Source organism: Camarhynchus parvulus, chromosome 1A, assembly GCF_901933205.1.
Source record: "Camarhynchus parvulus chromosome 1A, STF_HiC, whole genome shotgun sequence".
Lineage (NCBI taxonomy): Eukaryota > Metazoa > Chordata > Aves > Passeriformes > Thraupidae > Camarhynchus > Camarhynchus parvulus.
The window spans coordinates 55,226,540-55,252,419 of NC_044586.1; the positions used below are offsets into that span (position 1 = coordinate 55,226,540).

Here is a 25,880-nt window from a genome sequence, read left to right on the forward strand (position 1 = left end):
AGACCAGCAGCCAGGCCAGCTCTGTGGCAAGCTGAAATTGCTGGCATTCTTAGGCAAAGGGAGGGAAACTCCTGGCACTGCCTTCTAGTCAGGAGAAGGTTTGTGGGTGTCACTTAGGGTGGATAAGTCCCGTGTTTCTGTGTGTGCACAGTGGTAGGAACGGTGCCCTGCTCCAGGTCATGCACGGGGACTGTCAGCTGCTGAAGAGATTTGCACTGTGTGAATTTCTGCTCAAAATGCTTTATGCAGACACATTTCTTCTGTCTGGAAGGAAAAAGGTGGGACACATCTCCTGGTTCATGGGATTGCATGTAAACCCACTGCAGGCCCCTTCACCTACTGGGGCAGAGTGTGGGTGCACAGCCTCGGTAGGAGCTCCTCAGCCCTTGGTCATCAGCCAGCACAGAGCATTAGCATTGTTCTTGTTCCTAAAAAGCTGCAGTAATGCACACTTAAGGGAAATGCTGTAACTCAGCTCTGGTTTGTAAATGTTCAGATAAAACTCCAGAAGGACATAGCTGCTTCCAGGCCTGTCTCCACAGCCCGCTGAGGAACATACTTTGCCTCATCATGGACTTGACAGCTAATAAAGATCAAAGTGCGGCTTCTCAAATACTCCTGAGAAGTTACAAAAGAACATTAGGTGAATGTTTTCTGGTGCTTCAGTAAAGTCAGTGAGATTATTTATGTATTTGAAATTGCACACACATTTAAGCATTCTGCACTGTCGTGCTGCCAGCTGTAATTTACACTGACAGCTCAGCAATGTCTGCTGTGACCCCTGCAAACAAGGGGTGGAGCAGAGGGGGTTGGTTCCCAACACTGCCTCTCACTGCTGAAGTTATAAAAAATTGAAACCATAAATTATTTAAATTCTGATGTAAAAAAAATTTCGTTGATGTGGATCCAGCCCTCCAGGTGGAAGGCTTTTCCTTCACAGTCTCTGGCTTTTACCTCAGGGCTGTCATCAAAAATGTGACTGTGGAAGGAGCCAGGAGTTAGCAAGCAGGGACATGGCAGCAAAGGAACTGTGCTTTTCCCTGCATAGGGGACAGGAGATGCTCCCTCAAATTTCTGTAGGGCTTGGGGCAGCAGGACCAATCTGATAAGATGAGAAAAAATTTTTTGCATGATGAGAGAAACCCTGAATAGAACTGTGAGATGGTTGGGATATTTGGTGTTTGTTGAGGAGTTACTTTCACATCAAGCTTCTCATGAATGAGTCCCACAGTGAAATACATTTGAATGCCCATTATCCATAAATACACAATACACACAGAACTAGGCATCACAAAATAGATTTTATGATCAGTAGATTTCATTTAAAATGTTTGTATATTATTTTACTGTAAATAGGAAGTAGCAAGATTCATTAATCAAGGATATGCATAAAAATGAAGTTAATATATTCATGTCTTAGTTTTGGAATGACATGCATTCCATCGCATTTTTAGAATCTCTTGCTAGAAATCCTCAGAAAAAAAGGCTAAATACACTTTTAGAATGAAAGATAATAAGCTTATATTAATAATTGATGAACGTGTTTAATACTTAATGCTGTAGTCAGAACAAACAGCACATATTTAGAAGAGAAGCACCATATTATTCATACACAAAGAAAGATTTGATCTGTAAGTCTATTTTCAGTGCATAGTTGTTGAGTTAAAAATTAACTGTCCTGTTGTTGGGATATTAAAGTGGTCAGAAGTTAAGGAGGGAGCACTGCGTATAGCTTTGTTGTCTTTAGGTTTCAGAGTTAGCTACACTTGAGTGAAACACTTTCTTCTGTGGAAGGACAGTTTGATCACATTCAGATTGGCCAGGGAAAAACACTTCCAACCATGATAAAGAGGGCTCTGGAATGCTTTATCCCAAAAATCAATGCAAATATTGTACAATATTTCTGGCTTATCACTGGATGAATGCAGTAGAAATTTAGTATCTGTATATGGGATTGGTTGAAGTTACTTTGATGCCTTTAGGTTCCATGTTGCATAACAATGTTTTGTTCATCAAACCCAAACATCTACCCACATATGGTGGCCATTAGTTCCTTGATTTTCACCCCCTTTACAGAGTAAGGTTGAAAATGTTATCAACAAGAAATCTGTTACCAGAAATATTTCATGAAGGTGCATTATTGAATTTTGTCCCAATCTCCTTAAAGTATTGTTATTTTACCTATGATTTTAATAATTTAAATATATTCATATCCATTTGCAAGTTCAGTTTATGACTATTAATCATAATATTGTGTTTTCAGCTTGGATGTGAATTTATTGTTTACAGCATTCCAGATTTTCTATCTGTTTGATATGTAAATAGCACAGGTTGGTTTCAATAGCAGCAGTGTGTCTTGGCTCATGGGATGCAGGGGCCATAAATTGGAATGAGCAGGGAATTGCCAGGTCTGAAGGTTGGAGGACTCTGGTATTACTGAAATTTTATGATGGTACTAACTTGGTGTAGTAACATACCACTATGAGGTACCTATAAATCTTTCAATTAATTGTAAAAGATGAAATATGAATGGTAATAGTCTATGAAATGCAGCCTGCTTTGGGAGCTCTCATGTTTCCATTTCCCAATTAAGAGCCTACATAGAAAAATAATTATAAGAAAATACTAAGATCTGTCATCTCTCTGGGGAGATAGGCTGCAATTTGATGAGAAATCACTACACAATCATAACCCTGTACTGATTCTGACTAGTCACCTGCTAAAAATATAGTGTTTATTTCCTGTACAAGACAATTATGTCCTATCTTAATAGGATGGAATTTCCCTCCATTTTTCCACCCTGCTTTGAAGCCCTCCATTTGGTTCCATGTAATTGTTAGTCATTTATACATGATGAAAGTTTCTCTGTCTTCAGGAGTCTTCTGTTACGGGCACAAAGGTAAACTGAGCTTCCACAAGGTATTTCTGAAACCTGATTACTGCCTAGGCTGGGGTGATTTGGAACTTCACTTCCTGTGATGTAAGGATATGAGTGAGGAAGTACATATATTTTTAATCCTTTTTTTTCCAGACTTACAACCTCTAACTTCTTTAAATACAAATCAGTGTAGGGAAGTGAGCAATGAACACACTAATAGTAGTGTCATTGATGGCAGAGAGCTGTGTGCATGACTAAAGGTTAAGGGATGTAATTTTACTTAAGCAAACAAATTTCTTGAACACTATATAAAGCCTGTATAATTCTTCCAGCTTCATTTCACATATCTTTGAGCACTGCAGAAGCAGCTGAGAGAGCTGTGGGTGAAGGCTTAGAGAGAGGTGGAATTGTCTGTACTTCCCAGAGAGCAACCCCTGAAGTGCAAAATGATCATGTCATGGACACTGTTTTAGGGGCATGGATGCCACAGCAGTTCCTGCATGAGCTGTACTTCCAGCCCCATCCTGGTGCCTCCTACACAGCACACCACTGTGGCCATAAATCAGCAGCTTTTTGGGTGTGAATTCCCACTGTTCCTGCCCTGCCATGAGTGGTGCCTCCTCCAGTGCTGTTCTCGTGGTGCTCCTGCTCAGCAGCCACCAAGACTGCTCTCCTCTGTGGTCATGTTCCCAAAAAGCAAAATTTAATCAACACAGAACAAAAGCACTCCAATGGAAAAGAAACCCCACCAAGTCCTGAAATAAAGAAGAAATTCAGTGTTCCCACAGTTCTCCTTTGCATTATCACATTCTCTCTGCCTCCTTTGCTATGTAACCCCTAGCAAGGAGCAGTTTGTAGGGGAAAAAGATCATCAGAGAATTCCCCATATCCTTTGTATCTCTCCTTGGATTTCACTTCAGAGAGAGGAGAAATCTTATGTGGTTGTAAATCTTCTAGTAATCAAATACAGTAATTAGAGATTTTCTGCATGTTACACTTTTTCCCCTCCTAATTTGTATTTGTGTGATACCATATTGACATGAGGAATCATTACATCTAACGTGCCTGCTATTAATTCAAACTTTGTTGCATGAGAAGGTAATTATAGCTGGTTTCTTAGCATCCTGCCAGAAGTTCCTAATCATATTGCTTAGTAAGTTCTCAGTGTTTGGCTCTTGCAAACATAGAACATAAAAGTAAATGTGAGGATATCTTCTGCTTTATCTTTACTTATATCCATTCTTCAGATAGTAATTTCTCAGCTCACTCTGATACCAGATTCTCCTTTTTCAGGCCAGAGAGATTTATTTCAGGGAATTTCAGCTTTGAGGTAGAGAAATCTGGCAGCCACAGTAGTCATAATGAGTGTTTTATCTCGTGCAAGAAGGTCTGAAATTCCACCCTCAGTTGCATTTCTGCAGCTTGTTGGGATCACAGGTGTGTAACAGCCAAATCCTGTACAGCAAATCTAAATTTGATTCCTTCCTCACTGCATCTTTAACTCCTTGTTTAGCTTATGGAAGGCTGTGGTTTTGTGACAGCAAGTATGCACAAGGGTTATCCTTACTGGCCTATAGGGCTTGACAACATTTTCAAGCAGCTGTGACCGTTTTTCTTTAATACAAAACACCGAACAAGAAATTCTGTCATTCACAAACACTGCCATGAATGTAGAGACATTGTCCTTGCCTGTGACAGCTTCATTGATCATCTCTCTGATTCTTCATTCAAATATTAAGGGAAATAACGAAGATACTGAAATGTTTTGTATCATTGCTGCCTTAACAATATCTTTTAGTCTAGGTCTTCAGAGTTATGCTACTGGGATCCACATGGTTTTACATACTAAAGAGATAAAAACCTAGGCAAGGTCTAATACTCTAAAAAACATATAGTCAAATTTAAGAGTTTAAATACAATTACAGTTATTAGAGTGGTGGATGATTTGCAGTATTTCCAGAATTTGAACTTTTAATGGGGTTTTATGAAGATTTTCTGCTGATTTTGGATGCAGGAAAAATTGAAGAAGAGTGCTGACTAACTTTCATTGTTTCTCAGTGCCTCGAGTAGAATACCTGGTTACCTTACCTTGCAGTTTCTATGTGGCAATACTGTGAAAAAGCTTGTGGAGGGTGATTGCATGCCAGTGAAGGTCTGGACAGTGTTGAAGGTTTAGATGTTTTTCTATTTTTTCTCTTTTTCAGCAGTGCTATGCCATGCCATTACTCTGATAATAGTGAAATATTCTGCTTGTAGTGAAACTAGGACTGCATAACAGCATCCCCACTTCCTTTGATTGCTGTGGACCTGACTCTCTGCAGCTTTTTCACATCTGATGGAAAGATAAATAATTGTTTGCTTGTAAGATCCATCCTTACAATTAGTACTCCTTGGCTGATGTCCTAGCACAGTCTTTTCCATCCCTCTTCAACTTTCTCTGTTTCATCAGCCCTTTTCTGCCTGTAAGCAGTTATCTCTGTTGGTGTAGGCATGGCAAGCTGTGCCCCCACACTGCAGCAGCTGTGTACAGCCAGGTGCCTCTGTTTCCTCCCAGCCCCTTCCAAGCCCCCAAGTCCTCACAGCACTTGGGTAGCTTGCAAGGACCCCACAAGCAGGGAGGTGGATGGTCCAGAAGCAGAGCTTAAATCCTCCAAACACTTTTCAGAGCATGACTGGTGTAAAAGCTGGAACAGGCTGTCATTGTTGTTATTTATTATCTTCATCAATGACATAGACAAAGAGAACGAGCACACCCTCTGCAGATTTCCCAGATGACACCAAGGTGAGTGGTGCAATCACACACCTGAAGGATGGGATACCATCCAGAGGGACCTGGACAAGCTCAAGAAATGCATGGTATTGCCATGAGAATCTCATGAGATTTAAGAAGACCAAGAGCAAGGTCCTGCACCTGGGTTGGGGCAGCCGTGGTACCAACACAGTCTGGGGGATGAACAGATGGAGAGCAGCCCTGCCAGGAAGGACTCAGAGGTGCTGGTGGTTGTGAGGCTGGACATGAGCTGGCAATGTGCTCTTACAGCCCAGACAGCCAACTGTGTCCTGGACTGCATCAAAAGCAAGTCAAGAGCAGCTGAAGAAGGGCCACTCCTGGGCTGCCCATGGCTGGAAACTTGGGGGGATCCCTGTGAAAAGCATTTCTTGCCTGACATGGATTCTCAGCAGAAGTCTGTACACCCACTCACCTGGTGTGTTTAACTCTGAGATTTGCTGTGCATGTTGAAACAGGTCCTTGCTTCTTTTTGTGGCAAGGTTTGCTGTTCATGCATGCAGGGATGGGGCCAGCATCACAGCACAGCCTTACAGCTGGATCCAAATGATGCTGCACTGGGGCTGTGGCCCAGATATCACAACTGCATGACTGCTTCCTCCACAAGATAAGTGAAACAATAAAAACAGAATAAAAAAAATCAGTCAAATTCTGAAGTCTATTATTGTCATGTTTCTGCTGATTATATTCCTGTCCATGTCTATCACCAAGTCACAGGAGATGAATGTTGCAAATCTGGAGTTTATATCAGATTCTCAGGACTCACTACCATTTCTCTAGGTGGGTTTTTGTCTGCAGGGTATGTCCTTCAGCTAATCTTCAACCTACGCTCACTTGTCAGGATGCAAAGAGCCTTTGCTAATTGGATTACTGTGGTGTCTTTGTTGACAGTTTAGCTCTCAAATGCTGTACATGGCCTGCAACCCTCACAGCAATCTGCTATGCTTTTTCTTAAACCCAGGCAAAGAGTTTTATCGCATTACCCTCCTCCTGCCGTGCATAAACTAGCTACTGTTTAAAGTTCCACAGTTTCCTCAGCCATGTCCAAACCCTCCTTGCCCTCACCCCAAGGTGCTGCATGTGGGATGCTCTTTGATTCAGCTGGCCTGCTGCAAGTGCTGGGGGCTCAGATGCCTCATATGGAGCCTTGTGTCTTATCTTCCTTGCCCATGGAAATATTTGCACTGATCAAAGTCCTTTGCTGTCATGTGGAAACCCAGCTACAGACCTCATGTTGTGTTTGTTCTCTTTAATTAGTTTTATAATTATTTGACAGGACTCATGTTTTTGCTGGGTGCTCCTGCAGTGGAGGCACGATGGGTGCTTTGTGGAAGCAAGTAGCAGATCACACACCAATGTAATCACTTAGCTCTGGTTTCAGGAGCTACCTTAGTAATTAATCCCCAATATACTTATGAATTCAGCTCTTCCAAACAGTTCCGTATCAGGAAATCCTCCTTACTGATTATGGCTTATCTTCTTTTGCTTCTCCATAAGACAGCTGTGGGGCTGGCTGCTTCTTCCCTTTATTTAGCCACACCCCTCCTTTGTCGGCCAAAGAGTCTATCACTGATAATTTTACACTTTCTCCACAGATTTTGATTAAAAAAAAAAGTAAAAGTAGCATACAGCTAGAATTCAGTGACCAGAAAACTCTGGCAGTAATCTGTTTCAGGATGGTTCCATTCTCACAGTTACATTTTCACACTGGCTGACTCCTACTGCCCTTGGTGTTTGTGAGATCAGGTGGAAGATGGAGAGAAGGTTGTGGGGTTTTGGCTGTGGGCTGTACAGTACAAAGTCAAGGCTTGCTGACACGAGAGGCCTGCAAGCACAGACTGTGGTGGGACAGGGCTGCAGCTGAGGGACAAGTGCTGCCCCAGCTCTTCTACAATGCAGGTGTTCAGTATCTAGCCCTGACGGCCAGGTGTAACCTCAGGGTGTTCTGGGTTGGAAAGGACCTCTAAAGATCAGCTAGTCCAAGCCCTCTACCATGGCTAAAATTTCAGTCTCTTTCTTTCCAAGTTCAATTTCATGAAATAGCTGCTGTGAAAAGAGCACATTTGACCCTGACACCAAGGCCAGCTAAGCTCCTGTTTGCTGTCAGGCACCCTGCTTTGTGTGAGCAGGGCAAGCTGCTGACCTGGTGTGGGTGCCTGCCTGCCTCTGGCACTGACCTCGCTTCCCACCCCTTGGCAAGGCAATGTGCTGGGAGTATGAGCTCTCAGTGGTGTCCAATGGCAGAGAATACACAGAGAGCACCTCAGCTTTCCTGTTGGCATCCTGCTTAACAACAGCCTGCTCCAAATTTAGCATTCCCTTTATTCTAGCATATGTGAAATCTCTTTTATTGTATTTTATTGCGTATGACATTGCTCTGGCAATTTTTGAGCAGTTTCTTGAATTATTTTCCTGGTTTTATATTGATGGTATTTCTGTTACCACGCCTAAATGGGAGTCACAATTCTCCCAGGCTTTTTGAAAACCTTTGTTGTAGCACATTTTCTTATCATCATTGGTCAAACTGAAATAAAAAACATGGGAAGTGTAATTAATCAAAGTGGAGGTATATGCTATAATAATTTTATAGGTACATGTAAAACCCCTCCTCACTGATGTAGCTAAATTCCCACACACTGTCATAATTGTGAACATATATATGCATTGCAGATCCTTGGTCTGTCAGGAATTACATGCATGGAGGTTTATTTTCATTAAAATATTTTAAATAGCAGTTTATTAAACTACAGCAAATTTCTCTGTGACCGTAGTTTACAATTGTGTTTTCAGTAATTTAGCCAAGTTGAGCCTTGTTTAATGTAAGATTTGGGGGGGTTTTCCCCATTGTTAAATTTCAAAAAGGTCAGCTGCATAAAATTTTACACTGCACAAGTGCATTCTCATTACCCAAGCATACACTTGTTAAATGTCAAAACAACCCATATGTTAGACTACCCCTTAAGTGGTTGTGGTTTTTTCTCACTGAAAACAAATCAGATAGGAAAAAAGGAGGAGAGAAACAAGGAGAAAAACCCAAAAACTTGCCTATAAGTTATTTGTGCAGAAGATAAAATCATCATGAGATAGTGGTTTTTTCCAGTATACCTTGTGTTCTGAAAATCCCCTCACAGTGTGCACAGCAGATCAGAGCTGAAAACAAAAGAGAAAAAAAATCCAGGACATTTGAAGTGAAATATTCTAGATCTTCCAAATCAAAAATGAGATTTAGCTTCCAAGGATCAAGGTAATGGAGCTCCTTTTCTCCTTTCTGCAAATAAAAAACTGGGAAACAAAACTGGGAAGCAGTAAGACTGAATTATGAAAAACACTTTGGACTTCTGTATTTATATTTATAATTACCAAAGTAGACATTTTTATTTTCATCAGTGGATAACCAATGGGAAAGTGGCAGGAAGGATGATTGGGTGCAGAGAGGAGGGTATCAGGATGATATCCTGTTAGGAAGGAAAAAAAGCATGAAATAGTTTCTTGTGTCTCTGTTCTTTGTGTTATGATGATTGAAAGTTTCGACAGTTGAGCGCCAGACTGAGGCACTTGGCCTTGAACATCAAGATAATTACAGTTGTGCAGAGCGTGGTGGGAACCACAACTTCATTGTTGTTGCAAATGCTCTTTTGTTTGGAGCCCCACGGTTCAGTGCCTGCATGGCAGCCCTGCTCCTCCTGGGGCGGGTTTTGTGCGCTGCCCCCAGCGCGCCTTCCAGGGAGCCACACGCTCAGTCCTCACTTTCTACAACTCAACATGAGGATACTTTACTTCTCATATTCTCCACAGAGAAGCTTATGAGACCTTCTATACAGCATTTTCATATAGTATAATTAAAAAGCATGTTTTAATTAGATAGGCCAGCTTCAAAGGGTCAGCACAACTGATGTGCATATGTGTGTAAGGAAGATGAAGATATGAAGATGAATGCCTTATATTAATAATTAAACACATTCTAATTGACACAATGAAGTGTATTAACTCTAATAAGATAGTCATCACTTAAGGTTACTTTAAAATTGAATGATATTTAACAAAAAGGCTGAATTTTAATTCACTGGACTGCTGTAAGCAGAGTTAAGTACAAGCTATGAAAGCTGGCTGGATTAATTTTTTAAGAGTTCATTTAAAAACACTTTTTAAGAAAGTTACTTTTGAATGTCCATCTGTTCTGTAGGTTTAAAAACACATGGATTTTGAGATTTTCTGAGCAAGATGTGTGTGACATTACAATCCCTTTTTCATTATTCATTAAGAACAAGTCAGTTTCCCTGGTTAAGTTGCTTTTTGTTTTCAGTTTGTGTTCCTGCGCTGTGTACCAAATATTTTTGAGGCTACCAAAACATAAGATTACAGGATTATCTTTTTAACCTTAATCCTTTCAATTTGACAAGCAAAGGAGCATTTTTGATTGGGTTTTTTTCAGAATTTTCTTTCAATGTATAACAATGAAAATTTGATCAGCATCAGATTGTTTTGCCAGCTCTACCTATCCCATGATGCTAAACCACTGACCTACAATTCACAGTAAAGACAGTTAGACGGTGCTTTTAAGTGTACCTTTCTTTTAAGCTGATAATTCTCATATAAAATAAAATATAGAGCTCTGAACTGCCAGGTCTTCCTAACATTCACTTACAATAGTAGATTGACTTTAAGCATGGTTTTCTGTTGCGTTATTAATATTTTATGGCTTATCTTCAGTTATTCTCACTAATTGGCCATTACGCTTCTTTCCACCCGAGCTTCTGGGACCACCTAGGGTGTGAAGGGGCATGGTTTGATTTGGGGCCTGCCTGGTTCTAAATTGCCATGATATTTACCATAGCATTGGATTACACTGAAAATGGGAGAGTGAGATTTTCCTGTGAAAACTTCTAATTTTATGGAAAAGACAAAATGCGGGCTCTCACCAGCCCTCCTTTAGTGGAGACACGCAGAGTTAGCTGCTTGTGCTGTCAGTCCCAGCGGGCTGCCGGAGACCGGGGGAGATGGCTTCTGTGTTTTGTCTCCTGTGAGCTGAATCATCATGTCTGTAACAGTTACATGGAGAAAATTAAGCAGGATCTTAGTGAAATAAGGGCTGAACTCTCCTAAAGAGAAGAACAATGTTTGCCCTTGAAAGGGAGACACTGATCTTCTTTTCTGCATATTCTTCAGTCTTCATTTTTCGTCTTCTTTCAGAGGGCAGTTATTTGCAGATGTGTTGCTTTTTTGAACTGCTTTGAGATGCTAACTTGATCAAAAACAAGTGCTAGAGTTTTGCTCTTGCCCACCAATTTAGGAGCTGGGCGTTGCAACCCTTTGGTGATCTCTGTGGAAAGCAGCTTAGGGAAACCAGGCTGAAAGTGAGCAGGAAGCCTGATGGTGCCTGAAAGTGTGTCTGGTTTTCCAGCTCCTGAGTTCCTGTTGATAAAAATGTTATTGCACACACACCCCTGCCCCTGCCACCACGCCTTGCTTGCTCTCCTCATTCACATAAATAGTTTAATGTATTTTGAAAAGCCCAGTGGGAGGCCCAAACAGCCTGTGGAACAGCAGCCTTGTGGAGTTAAGGGTCTTGGTGGTGGCATTTGGTGCCCAGGAAGAAGTGCAGCTCTGTGGCATGAAATAATTTTTCTTGTCATCTGAGCAGAAGCACAATGAGACTGTCCCCTTCTTCTGCCTCGCTGCAGCCCGTGGAAGGAGGTGAGAACTAGGCCTGGCAGGTGATTCCCATGCTGGAGTGCCTGCAGGCGTGCAGAGATGCAAATATGGATCAGCCTGCAAAGGTTGTCCCAAAGGGAATCTGTCCTGCCAGCCATGGTGCCTACTCCAGCCTTTGGCTCCCTCCATGTGCCCCTCCTCAAGTAACACTCCTGGAGAGGAATCAAGGGGCAGAGAGCCAAGAAAACAAAATATAATATCAGATGAAGATATAGTAAATATCAGATTAATATATAGTAAAGGTAGAGGGTGATTGTGCCTCTTAAAAATAAATGGAGGGAGGGATATTCTTCTGTAAATGAATGTGTTATGCAAAGGGATGCTTTGTTCTTACACCTCCAGCTTCTTCACCAGTTTTAAGGTGGGATTTTTAGGAAGAGATTTATTCCAAGTAATAATGCAAATTGCAGACACAATGGCATAATCTAGTTTGAGGTTTATCTTTGACATCTATAATAATGTTATCCCCTGATAATACATTCAGAGATAAAGCTTAGGCTTTTATTGAAAGCCACTGCTTTATCACCATATCTTACACCAAATCACTGCAATTTGCATTATGATTAATTGTCTTACATGTAAAACCTGCCAGAGTTCAACAAAACAGGAAATTTTTATGAATTTCTTTTTTGTCATGTGTAGATTTGTACTGCGTTTAGCTCTGTGAGAGAGACAGAACCTAAAAGGTCTCTAAAGCTTTACCTTACAACTCAAATGCAGAAGGAGATGACACCTTGTGAGGGCCCTGTACATTACAATAAATGGTTCAATAATTTAGAGAGCTCAGCAACCATTGTCAAGTCAGTCAAGAGTAAAGATGAAGATGTTAAGAAATTACCCACTGGACCCCATAGGGCAAAATTTGTTAAGTGTGGTAGGCTAAAGGCTTGGATGCTAAAGGCCTTTTGCAACCAAAATGATCCTGGGATTCTATGGGTTTTTCTCCTCCACCACATCTAAAGCATTCCAAAAAAGAGCTTTTTCTCAGCATTTCCTCAAAAGCCTGGGGGTGATTATGTCTGGTGCTGTGGGAGCAGGCAGCAGGGGGAAAGCAGACACATTGTGTGCACCCTGCCCACTGGCCCACTTCAGGACACCAGTGCCCAGGTTTCACACAGACATCTTCTTTTGGAGGTATTGGCACCAATCCATGGGCTGGAAAATTGGAAAATCATATGAGTTACCTCTTTTTTTTTTTTTTTTTTTTTTTTGCCAAACCATAAGGTGCACTTCAGAGGTGGGTATTTTCTTAAATGGAGAATATTTTACTGTGGCATCTGGCTCCTTGCTCACCATGGTGCTGTCAGGAAAAAAAAATCATAGTAGTCCTGATAAATCTTGGTTTCACTTCTGGTGCTCACACTGTTCTGGCCTCATGGCTGGAAGGTGAAAGGTGAGTTGCCTGGTGTAGATAGAGTGGAAACTTAATGCCTGGGAATTTTTAATCCTCAACAAATACACACAAGGGAGGGAACACAGGTATTCAGTTGTGACTTTTGTCTATGCTCTGTTCTTGCTGGCACTGGTGCCAGTTCTTGCTGGCACTGGTGAAAATTGCATAGGGGAATGAGGTTCAGCGATCATGCAGCATTGAGCATGTATCTTCTTGAGAACATGCTCATAATTTCTGAATCCACAGACTAATTCATTTCTCCAACAGATGTGCCCCAAATATCGCTAATCCTCCTCAGTATTGTTTCTTCTCCCTGCCATCTCCCCCAATTATTCCTTCTCATTTAAATGCAAAAACACAAAACAACCCAAATCATCAACCCATCCATCCATCCTTCCCTGCAGGGTGTCTTTTGTTTTGCTTTCTTGTGTGACCAGGGAAGGGGAGGAGTCCAGGGAAAATGGAACATCTTTGCTCAGGCTGATGCTGCTCTGGGACCCTGGCCTGGTTTGGGGCTGTCAAAGGGCCAGGCACTGTTGCAGTGGCTGCTCTGCATGTGCATTGCACCAGTGGGCACAGCCTGGAGCAGTTTGAGACATGGGGACCTACTTTTGCTGCTTTTGCTTTTGTAAAACACAGTTTAGCTTGGTTTCCAGTGGGGAAGGATCAGCAAGAAGAGTGGGGTCCTGGCCTCTTCCTTGCCTGTTTGGCCCATGGGATATTTTCATGGTGGTCCTCCTCCTCCTCCCAGGAGCTTGCAGGAATCCAGAGCAGCCAGGGTGCAGAGGTTTTCCTTGAGGACCCTGGTGGGAAGAGGAACTCGGAAGGCTCAGGTAGCATCATCCTGTTGAGGTGTGAGTGGGAATGGGAGCTCCCTCAGAACAGACAGATTGGGCTGGAATTTGACCACCAAGAGCTCTCATGTACCTTGGGGCCAGCAGATGACACCCACAGCTTCAGAGGCAAATAAAATAAAATAAAAAGCCTCTCACATTCATTATTTTAAAGCATCTCATTATTAAAAATTTTAGGACCCTTATTTAGCTGAGTCTTAGGATTTCTGAAAATCTGAATGATGAGTTATCAGGGATGCCTAGGGGGAATTTTATGGAAGCACAGAGAAGGGAGAAGTGTGATGGTAAAGGAGAGGTGTAAGAGATATGTGTTTGTATCCAAAAGAGCAGTGGTATCTGCACAGTTTCCTCCCACCAGCTCAGAGCTCAGTCCTTATGCCCACGGAAAACCTAAAGCAGATCCAGAGATAAAAGGGTGATTTCCAGAGTATCTTACTATAGAATCATTTCTACATATCACCTCAGAGAACTGCTTGGCAAGCTATATGCATAGTGTGACAGGAATGCTTTTGCTGTTACTTTGTTTAGTGTTATAAGGTCAGGTTGTAAATACATAATACTTTGTAAATACATAATATTAAATCTGGAGTGGTTAGCAACTGAAATTCTGCAGGACAGCTGTCACTGCAAGTCAGCAGTTTGAGTGTGTGTGTATGGAGTATGTGTATGTAGGTATTTATGTATTATTTTACTTTAACATGTTTCTTATAATATGACTTTATAAGTCAGAAAGCAGCAAAGGAAGCAGAAAGCAAAATCCTATAAGAGGATTTGGGATAATTTTAATTAACCTAGATCAGTCCCAGTTCTAAAAACATAAACAAATGAGTAAAAGAAAAGACCAAAATGTATTTTCAATTTTAAAGGTTTAGTAGCAGTGTCATTTAGAAACCTCCCAAAGTCATGCCCATCAGTGTCAATAACATGGAGTCTGCATGGCCTCTCTGAAGTGGCAGTAGGAGTTTGGCCTTTGATTTCTAAGAGACCCAGATTTTTATGTCTGTTACTCAAATAACACTTCTGAGTCACTCATGTAAAATGTACATGAATTTAGTTGTCCCCTAATTAATCTCTGCCACTGGTACACCAGTGGCTTCTAACTTCTGTTTGATCCAGTTTCTCCACCATTCAGAATGAGCAGGCTAATGTTTCTGGGTAGCTGCTCTCTAACTTCTCTCATAAACCCAGTAGATGTTTGTTTGTTTGTTTGTCTGTTTGTTTGTTTGTGTCACATTTCATTGGTAGTTGGCATTTGCTGCCAATTTGCTGGGAGGTAAAGCTGACCTCCCAGTAGGTTCTGAGGGTAGACTCATGCACCACAGAGCCACTGAATTTCCCTTTATCAAGTAATGAATTTCCCTTTATGGAAAAAATCCTGTGCTAATTTTTATTATTTGAATCACACCTATGTTTTAGGCAAATTTTCCTGCAGTACATCCGTGTACAACCAGTGTAGAGAGGTGGGTATCTACTGGAGATGTTGATTCAGTTCTCCTAAGGCAAGCATTGAGCCACTGGACTCACAGATGAGCCATCTAAAATGGCTCAAAGCTGCATTTCCATAACAGTTAAACCTTTCTAAGAATTCCTGGGTGCGTGGTCCTGCCTCCTTCCCATGTGCTTGCTGTGCTATTTATCCCATCAGTTCTAGAAGGGACTTAATCTGAAGATCACTAACACTTCAATAAAGAAATGAATGGTGTTTTGCCATCTTAGCTCTACAAATCAGTCAGCTGCAGGATTACATGAATGCCTGCACAAGGGAGGGGGAGGGAACTGCAGCATGCCTGGGGAAAGGAGGGGACTGTGGTAACTCCTACTCCTCTGAACTACAGTGAAACCACCCCTGAAGCACAGGATCCCAACCTCTATCTTTTGTCCCAGTAGATTTCCAAGCTGATTCTGCAGCTAATTTGTTTTTAACAACATTCTTATTTCTTAGTGCACTGATTGCTCTGGTGCCAATTGTCATGTAAGGTTAGTAGTGCTTTAATTACTAGAGGAAAAGGAGGATTGATTTCCCATAATGTGCAAGACAGCAAATGCATTTTTAATGTAGTTGGTTCTTTATTAGGGCAAATGGTCAATAGGAATTGTTTTAAGACTTTAGTTGTTCTATTTCTTATTGTTTCTCCTTGTGCCTTAATTCTTATGGATTCTCCTTTCCATTTTAAAGTATATAATTTTAGGTCAGCTGCTTAAATCAGCTTCTCAACATGCTGTTTATTCTGGCAAAGCAACTATAAGCGTAGAGAAAATTAATATGTGTCTAGAGCAAGTGGCAGGATGAGGAAAGGAGAAAAGAATCAGTTCAAACAATTACAGACAGTGAGTAAAAAATTAATGTGTCCAGGGAAACTGATGAAAAAAGAACATCAGTGCAAATTTGCTGCTTCATGTAAATATATATTTAATGTACTGTTTCAGTTGAATACAATCAGAGAATAGTAAAAAATTTGAGGACTAGTCCCTAAACCAGGGTATTGGTGAAACACACTGCAGTTAACTGAACGTGAAGAGGAATTCTGTATGTATTTGGATGCCATCATCTTGTTTCCAGTAAACTTTCAAATATTTTACAACGTTGTGGTAAAGTCAAACAACCCATCAGCAAAACTACAGTTTTCAGATTTTTGCGAAGACCAGCTTATTGATGCACACCAGGGTGTTGCTTGAAACCCACAATGTTCAGCTCACAAGGCATCTGCAATTGTGAGATTATTGTCTCAGTTTTAAGACAGCTTATTTTTATTTCTTTTCCCTTTTTTCATCACCATTTATTGTTTATTAGTTAAACTTTTATTACTTTATTTGGAATCGGTCAGAGGAAGACCAAATCTAGCCAGCCTTTGTATTTGCCTGTTCTTGTTATTTTGCACCTGCTATTGTGGTGTCCTCACTTAAATAAACTTAATAACAGAAACTTTATGACTAACATCTTTGTAACATTAGTCCTAAAATCAAAGAGGATAGCTATGTATTAAATATAGGATGTTTGTAAATAGTTTGCAGTGTCCAAAGCAACTATGACATTTTGATCTCAAGGGCTTTAAACACTGGAAGCACTACATAAAGGGCTGCAGAAAAGCCACAGGACTAATAACTTTAAAAGTCATCAGTATTAATTGGGAGCCTATAAGTTCAGCTACTGCCATGTTACAGTAAATCATTTTCTGGCAAGGGCAGAATTTTTTCAAAGGCCAGGAATCTGCTGGCAGATAACAGGCAGCCACAGCCCGTGTTATCTGAGTGCATGCTTTAGCTTCAGCAGCTGGAGGGCCTGAGCTTCACATCCCCTGCTTGGATCTCACAGAGCTATGATGTGTAACTAGTTTGTTCAGTGATTCCTAAAATGCAAGCCAGTGTGAAAAATGAAATTATATTAGTCAAGGAAATGCTGTGAGGAGCAAAGGAGGGTTTCACAGGCTGGGTGAGTGGCTGAGCCATGCTAACATCACCAGCCTCACAGACTGACCCCAGGCTGTGTGTGACAGCTATTTGGGCTGTGCTTTTATCACCCCAGCCCCTCCAGACCCTCACTGCACAGCAGCTCTCCCTCTTCTGTGCTATTTTTTCCTACCAGACTGTGAGGCCACCCTTTTGATGGCACGTGCCAGCCCTCCGACCTTCAGCTGCGAGCAGGCACTGAGGCGCTTTTCATTCCCAGGGCTGGCACAGGCAGCTCCTTCCTCTCCTGCTCCTCAAGCAGCTCTTCCCTTAGGGCCTTCTGGCTCCAGCCAGCAACCAGCTCTTCCTTCAAGTCCATGCAGGCTTTGGTTCAAATTCTGAGGATGGTTTTTAGGCTGTGCCTCAAAACTCCTGCAGGGCAGAGCTGTGGGACAGTGGTGGGTCCAAGGGGAGGTGGCTGCCCTTGAAAATGACAAACCCAAGGGTGACACAAAGGTGCCTTCTGTTGCCAGTCCTGATCAAAGCAGAGCTTCAAATTCTTGCTCAGATGGCTACTCCAAAGGGCAAAAATGCTCTGTTTCTAAATAATTCCAGGCACTTTTGGAGAAAAGGGTAATTAAGGTTTCTAAGTTTAAAAAACAAAAGGCTTTTTGGTAACCTTTGTGCCTCAAAGCACAGTGACACCTTGGATTTACTGTTGAGATTTCAAAACCACTATTTTAATATATTTTGGTAAATGCACATAAAATATGAAAATTCAACATCAAAGAGTATGCATCAAATGCAGTCCTCATTTACATTACAGACTTAAGAGAATTCAGAATAATTTTAGTAACTGGGACATCAATGATGCTACAACTGAATAAATATGGGACAAAGAATCTTGAAGTATTTTATTTTAATTTACTTCTTTACACATCATAATGAAAAGAAGGAATAAAAACAATACAATATAACTTTTCTGTAAGCTTTTCTCTTAAATGGTTTTATGGCTGTATAGGTACCTAAACAAATGGTATATACATTCTTGTTATAACACAGAATTAATACAGAACCATCAGTGACTTCCAGTTTAGGCTTTTATATTTCACCTCTGTATTGCCATGGCATTTCCACAGCATGCTGCAATGCCAGGAATCTCTCCTTTTAGCTCACCCTTTCTCTCTCTGTGTATTCAAACCTTCGTGTTATTTGCTTTTACAAAATACATCATTCTGTTCCCAGAAAGCCTTGAAGATTACATTCTTCTGTGAGTCAGGGAGTTATTTCACAAAATATCCTACTACTTTTTTAAAGCAACAAACCTCTGTTTTTTCTTTCTGTAGGAATTTTGTTTTTCCACTTTTTTGAGAGTTTTGGTACACAAGATATGTGTATAAGGGCTGTGCTTATGCAGTGGATCTTCAACAAGTGCTTGCTGTAGTGTCCTCTTAAAACATCTGATGCATGTGTGCACCATATCCAGTATACTGAGGGATGTCTTGGATGATATATACATATTTTTCCAAAAGAAACACATTATAGAGCGTTTAAAAATATTAAGGAAAGTGTATTCACATAATCTTGCCTGATCTGTAGAGCTGATAAATTGAAACAGGAAGATATTTATCAAGTGATTTTCACAGCATTTCACTTAATATGTTAAAGTGAGAATATAGGAACATGAGTGCTGAAGGAGAGAAGCTCTAAGCCCAGGCTTGGACTCAAGGCTGTGTGGGTTATTAGTTCAGAGTAATGCACAGAGCAGGTCCATCCTCCAGAGCTGGCCCCACCTGGATGGGATGTGCCTGGCTCCTGATCACAGCAGTCTTGTGTTTGCTCCTGCATTTTGCCAGCTTAAGCCATACCTGGTCTGAAAGGCAAGTGATGTTGGTGCAAGAAGAAAAAGGCAGCAAAGCCGGAGAGCCAAAACCACCAAGCTGCCTGCCTCACCTTATCTCCGAGATCACTGCCCTTGGGGCAGTGGCTAAACCAGCTGCAAACCATGGCATTTACAGCCTGGCACAGAAAGGAGGTGCAGACCCAGCTCTGGGTGCAGAGGGTGCAGGGTATTGCTGCCTTCAGCCTCCTGGTGTGGGCAGCTTTGGCGTGGGAACCTGTGGGAGCTGGGCTGTGGAGCACTAAATGGAACAAAACTTTCCATTTAAATTTGCCTTTGTTAATGAGTCACTGCCCACAACTCCTGCTGCTTTTACTTTCGTGCAGGAATGTGTTTTCACGGTTTTAACTGTGCTTGGATCAATCACAGGACCACAGAATGGTTAGGGTTGGAAGGGGTCTCTGCTCCTCCAAACCCCTGCCAAAGCAGGGTCACCCACAGCAAGTTGCACAGGATCATGTCCAGATGAGTTTCAAATATCTCCTCTGAAAGAGACTCCACAGCCTCTCTGGGCAGCTCATTCCAGTGCTCTGCCATCCTCAAAGGACAGAAGGTTTTTCTCATTCTCAGATGGAACTTCCTGCTTTTCAGTCTGTGCCTGTTGCCGCTTGTCCTGTTGCTGAGCACTGTAAAAAGCCTGTCCCAATGTAATTGTATCATCTGGTGGCAGTGGTCTTGCAAACACTGAAGTGTTAGAAATGTATTCCTTCAGCTGGCTGTGTTGAGTAGTATTGCTCTACATTTAATTGTCAGACACCGCTACTGGGTTCAATTCAGCTGTATATGCCACCTCCAGTTTCTCTGAACAGTTTTACATGTGGGATGTGAACATACCATAGGAAGACACATGTCAAAACACCAGTGTTAACTAATTAACTCACACAGAGGGTTTGGCTTTCTGTACAATGATAATGCAGCAGCTGCTTTTGTCCCAGCCACAGCAGATATTTTAAAATTAATATCCTCTGTACATTTTTGCTTTTAAATTGGGATTCATTCTCAGATTTTCAGCAAGCACAGGACAGAAACCCATGGCATACATACAAAGCAAAACACTGCATTCTTTACTATTGTATTTAACACATCCTACTACATGCTTTGGGGATGAATAAAGACAAATTATTTAGGGGTGAAAAAACTTAGCAAGTGGCACACAGAATCCATAACTTCTATGGAGAGTTAATGTGCCCTTCTCCAAAGGGTTCAGAAAATTGTCATCACCTGCAGGATGCATGTGTGGGAAAAGGTGGAAGCAATCCCTCTGTCATCTGTATCCTGCTTATTCTTGCTATAGACATTTTGAGAGCTTTGTCATGAGCTCAGCCATGTCCTGCTGCCACTATGGGCAGCAAAGCCAAATCCCATTTGAGACAAAGTGCAACCATTTATCTGTTTTACGCAATTTCCAACTATAGTTAAATACCAAAACAATTTGCACATATTTTGGTTGACAGAGAATGTGCAGGTTTTTACCTCCCTCATCTAGATCCGTCACCAGGTCTGTACTTGTCACTCAGTTTGGAAGCAGCCAAGGAATCTGAAAACCATAGGCCAATGTTGTTGGATATTTGCAAGAGGATTGCTCAGCAAATCATATTCCACACTTCCCTGAAAATTCAGGCTTGAAGAAGATGCAGCATTCTTATCCCCAGCAATCACAGGCTTGTACCGCATTTGCTATGGGGAACAGGTGCAGAAGTTTGGAAGCAGCTTGACCTGTAGCAGAACCCCTTGGGTAGCTGAGTGTCTCAGCTTGATGCTGGGCTGAGGTGCCCCCTTCCCTGACGTCTGTTTCTCCCGTTGCAGGAGAGTCCTGCGAGGTGAACGCGCGCTCCGGCCGCTGCGCTCCGGGCGTGTGCAAGAACGGGGGCACCTGCGTGAACCTGCTCATCGGGGGCTTCAAGTGCGAGTGCCCCCCCGGCGAGTACGAGCGGCCCTACTGCGAGATGACCACCAGGAGCTTCCCCCCTCAGTCCTTCATCACCTTCAAGGGGCTGCGGCAGCGCTTCCACTTCACCGTCTCCCTCATGTGAGTCCCAGAGGGAGGGTTCTGGGGCTGGCGGCTTCTCGCTCCAGCTTGGGACTGTTTGGCATGTACTGATGGCCACCAAAGACCTGCCCCTGAAGGTCACTGCAGGGATGTCTGACAGTGACTCCTGTGAGCAGGGCATGTTATTTGAAAGCATTTGACTTTCTGCCCTGCTGTGGATGTTGCTGTGTTGCTGACTCACAACCTTCCCTGTTGTAACACAGGGTGATGGAGAGGGGAGAATGGATACCAGGACCACTCTGGCCACCCATCACCAGCCTTGAGCTGCAGAAGTGCTGGGGTGAATGTTGGATTTGGCACTTTTACTGTCTGGGCTTTTGGCTTCCTGATCTTCAGCCCAGCTTCAGAACCAATCCATTTGTGAAGTGCTGGGGTGAATGTTGGGTTTGATACTTTTACTGTCTGGGCCTTTGGCTTCCTGACCTTCAGCCCAGCTTCAGAACCAATCCATTTGTGCTCCTTGCTTGGGAGCACTCTTCCCATCTCCTGTTTCCTCACCTGTGAGAGGACGTATGGCTGACCACCATCTGGTCCTTCTCAGGTTCTTGCTTTGGGACAACCCCAACTGGTCCAGCTCCTCACTTAGCTCCTTCTGGCCTTCACACCCAGGTCCTGCTTCTGGTCCCATCCCAGCTCTCAGGCTCTAGTCTTATCCCCATCCAACCTGCCCCAACATCCACATGTTGGGAAGTCTTCTTCTGGGCTCTCACTTTTCTCCTGGGGGTGCTCAGGTGGGCAAGGACAAGCAATGATAGCAGGCACAGTCATGGGCAAGGGCTCTCCCTCACCAGGGAAAACCCCTCTTCTGGGTTTGCCGCTCTCCCATGGTTTAGCTGGTCAGGATTGATTTTTGGTTTTCCCTCACAGCTGACTGAGTAAACAACACAAAATGTGTTAGTCCTGACCCCAAAGAGCAGAGCTGGGAATTTTTGATAGGTACAGCAGCAGCTGCAAGGGCAGAGCTGCGTGTGTATCTGCCCAGAGAAAGTGCTCTGGGAGGTCAGACAGGCTTCAGGCTCATGTCTCCTCCAGCACCCAGCCATTACCTGGTGTTTCATATCTGTCAGGAGCCAGGTCAGTTTTTTACAGCATTTTTTTCAGTACTGTTCTTTAGCATAGTTTACTTTCCTGAGCTAAGATCCCAGAGAGACTCCCCATGTAATGCTACTATTAATAGAGGTAAGTAATGCCCCATCCTTGTAAATGTTCAAGGCCAGGCTGGATGGAACTTGGAGCAACCTGGTCTAGTGGCAGCTGTCCCTGCCCATGGCAGGGGGCTGGAACTGGATGGTCTTTATGGTCTCTTCCAACCCAAACCATTCTATCATTTTAGGATTTCTACCATTTTATCTTTCATCTGCCTTAATCCTAAAGTCAAAATTTTATGGAATCTTGAAATTTTGGTTAAATCAGAAAGCACAGATGTGGTTTGCACACAAGCCAAGAGAGAATTGTGCCTGTGAAGATTGTTTTAGAGCATCAGGTCTAAGTACACAGAAAAACTGAGGAGCAAATGGCTCTGTTGGATTTGTCAGACCCACAGTGAGCAAACAAAGGTGCAGTCTGGGCTGGCTGCCAGCTTGAATTGCCTGCACTACCCTTGACTTGTCCCCTCAGCCATGAGGTATCATTTTTCAGGCTTTTGGAAAGAGGGCTTTGACATTTAGGGTGCTTTAAGTTAAAATTACTCAAATGCCCTGTGTAGAGGTTGTTGAGAAATAGCAAAGTACTGTACAAGAGTAGTCCTTACACCGTGGTTTCTTCACCATCTTTAGAACCACGATGGCTTATTTAGTCATGAGCTAAACGCTGCCTACTCCATTTGGTGTGACTGTAAGATTTCTAGGCCATTGTGAGGTTCATCCCCCACTGTCTGCAATGGCCACACATTTAGCTTTTCATACCTGAAGTTCACTTTTATTTACACTAGCTATTTCTTTGGCTTTTATTATCCTTCAGTGGAGGAGGAAAACATTATGTGAGGATCAGCAAGAATTAGCAGTTTGACTGCTAATGATGATGATTTACCATTACATGTTTTGTGATTTGGGAGCATTTGTAAAATCCCAGGGAGTGCAGCTTCCCTCAGCCTCAATGACCCACTCCTAGCAAAGAGCAGAATATTTGCCTTGTCCAGTCTCATAACTAAAATGGGTTTTTTAAGTATTTAAGTTACTGACCATGCATGTCTTTCTGCTCCCAATATTATGTATCTTCCTTGCTTAATTCCAACACTTACTGCTCCTTCACTCCAAGAGACACTTATTGGAGAGGTTTTCTCATTATTTTTGCAAAATTCGGTAAGAAAGAGTCTTTTGCTTCCTGTGTCATGAAATGAAAAATATCCCTTCTATGAAAAAACAGCATTTTTCCCCCCAGCTGGTGGGTGACAACCAGACGAGTTCAAAAGCAGTAGTGCTTTTAACAACAAGTATAATATAAAAGTTGCTTTTGACTAGTGGCAAAGAATGGAACTGAACACAGATAAAGAAATATACAAAATGGCTTCATAACGTATTAGTTTAATAAAGAATGGTTTCATACTTAAAATTATTGTAGGAAATTGTAAGAATATGAGAAAATATTTTCAAAAAGAACTAAGCTTCCTGTTATTGCTGCCAGACTAAATCTTCCTGCCCACTGAAGAAGCAGCACTGGCATTATTCTGCACAGATCAAAATATTTGGATGAAGCAGTTATCCATGAAAAACTAGTCTTGGGAAATGTTTAACAGGCACTGTATTCCTGTTAAACAGGATGGTGATGGTGAAAAGTGAAAATTAAATCCGTGTTTTGATAATATTGGTATATTTCAATGGTATTATTTTAATTAATTTAGTTTGCATTTTACTTGTATACTATTATACTATGATAAAACTATAAATAAATATGTATATCAAAACTAATTAAAAGTAATCAAACATTAATTAATATTTTTATGTACTATAATGCATATTCTTTGAAATTTGAATTTTACAGGAAATATCAAATTTGTGACTTCTGTTTTTTGAACCAGAACAATTCATTTTCCTTCAAAAACATTAAAAAATATATGAATAAAATTTCCCATTTCTATGTAGCTCAAATTCTGAAAGGTCTCTATAATCAGTGTGATCCACAGCATACATATGTCTGACAAAAAATTTTGGTAAAAATTATTCTTTATCTTTGGAACTTTTTCCTTCAAATACCAACCCTAGTATTCTAAAATACTGCTTGGTTCCCATTCTGAAATGCAGGTTTTGCTGCATCACGTGAGATTCTTGCTATTAGACATGATATGACAGGCACGAGTCACTTCTTGTGTCTGTGGAAGACAGATTTCATTTCATTAGCTGTGTTCAGTATTTCATTCATTTGTAGGAAAATGGGTTAATTTAAATCAGGCATATTTCCTGAAGTTCAAGATACAAAATCAGACTAAATTGCCATTGGGAAACGCAAGAAATTCCCATGATTTCTCTCTTTTTCTCTCTTTATCTAATATTAATCTTTGTAAAAATGTTTATGTAAAGTGTAATTTTTTTTTGCATTTCTGAGTAGATGAAAGCTGTGTGCAATTCTCCAGAGATAAGAGAATTCAATTAAAAATATAAAATACTCACAACAAGCAGAAATATTTAAAAAATGGTCTGTGCTGACAAAAAAAAATAGGCTTTTTTAAAAGAGGGGTTTCCCCTTTTTCTGCAAGAAAGATACATCCCATATTAGTTGCACAAGAAAAACAAAACCCAAATGCACCTGTTGGTGCTGATCTAGTGAAATCATTTGAGTGTTTATTTTCCTTCTTCCAATTGACTGACCTGTTGATTGACTAACTCTGATTTTCCACATGGCATTATTAAAGTAACTCTTATCTTTCGCCTTATTCCCCCATCAGGCTTTTTTAATCAGTTGGTGACTGTCCTAGGACGCTGTAGCATTTAGACAGCAAGCAGGCAGCAAGGATCCCTCCTTTGAAGTGAAATGCTTTCTAGCTGTCACACTGTTTGAAGAGTGTAGTAAGTGCTACTGTTTGGCGAGTGTCAGATACTGCTGTTGCATCTTGTGTCTGCCTAATTTTAGCCCTCGTGAGGGTCAGCAGATCTCTGCAGAGTAGATTTCTGTAATTTCCATCTGCTTGCCTTGTTGATTGTGAAAGAGTAGATTTATCCTGCGGCTGACTCCTCAGTTTTACAATTTTCTGTCTGCAGATTGATTCAAAGGCTTGTTTATCTGCTAAACACAAAGCCTCCTTTCTTCTGGGTGACTTGACCATCACTCTTTAATCCATAAGCTGTTAAGCACAAGCTAACTCCATGTCTCTGTGTTCTAGGTTTGCAACCAGGGAGAGGAACGCCCTCCTCCTCTACAATGGGCGTTTCAACGAGAAGCACGACTTCATTGCCTTGGAGATCATTGAGGAGCAGATCCAGCTCACCTTCTCTGCAGGTGAGCTGTCACTTGAGTCAAGCATTCCTCCTTGAAGTCAGGAGATCCTCTCAAGCCATTTGGAAATGCACTTCAGTGATTTTATATGGCTATTTGCTGCCTCATTAATTTACTGGCTGACATTGCACAGTAAACAACTGATGCCGGGCGTACTCCAGATTGTAGCGGTTTGTGGTGATTACTCTCACTGTCGTAGACAGGAGCTTGTCAACATATCGGTTATAAAAGCCAGAGTTTATGACTACTATAAAAGATTGGCACTAGCCTGAATGCGGGCCTCCAAGCCAATGTTTGCTTAAATTTAAATGAGACTTCATTTTATCATACTGTCATAAATGTTGTGTGTTTATAGTACACCATCAGAGGTGCATAAATGTTATCTTAAAAATCAATGCAAGCCAAAGGAAAAGCTAGCAGAAGTGAAAATGGTCTGCCATTCATTAGGGATTGGGGAGGAGCAGTGCTGTCTCTAGAATGCATTTCTGCC

General features: G+C 41.7%; 1 protein-coding gene across 1 annotated transcript in view; it reads left to right on the top strand.

Moving 5' to 3' along the window:
• Positions 1-25,880, top strand: part of CELSR1 (cadherin EGF LAG seven-pass G-type receptor 1) — a 163,607-nt gene that overhangs the window by 67,414 nt on the left and 70,313 nt on the right. The window contains 2 exon segments of the mRNA XM_030959311.1: positions 20,719-20,941; positions 25,278-25,393. Coding sequence (XP_030815171.1) covers positions 20,719-20,941; positions 25,278-25,393 — 339 coding nt within the window.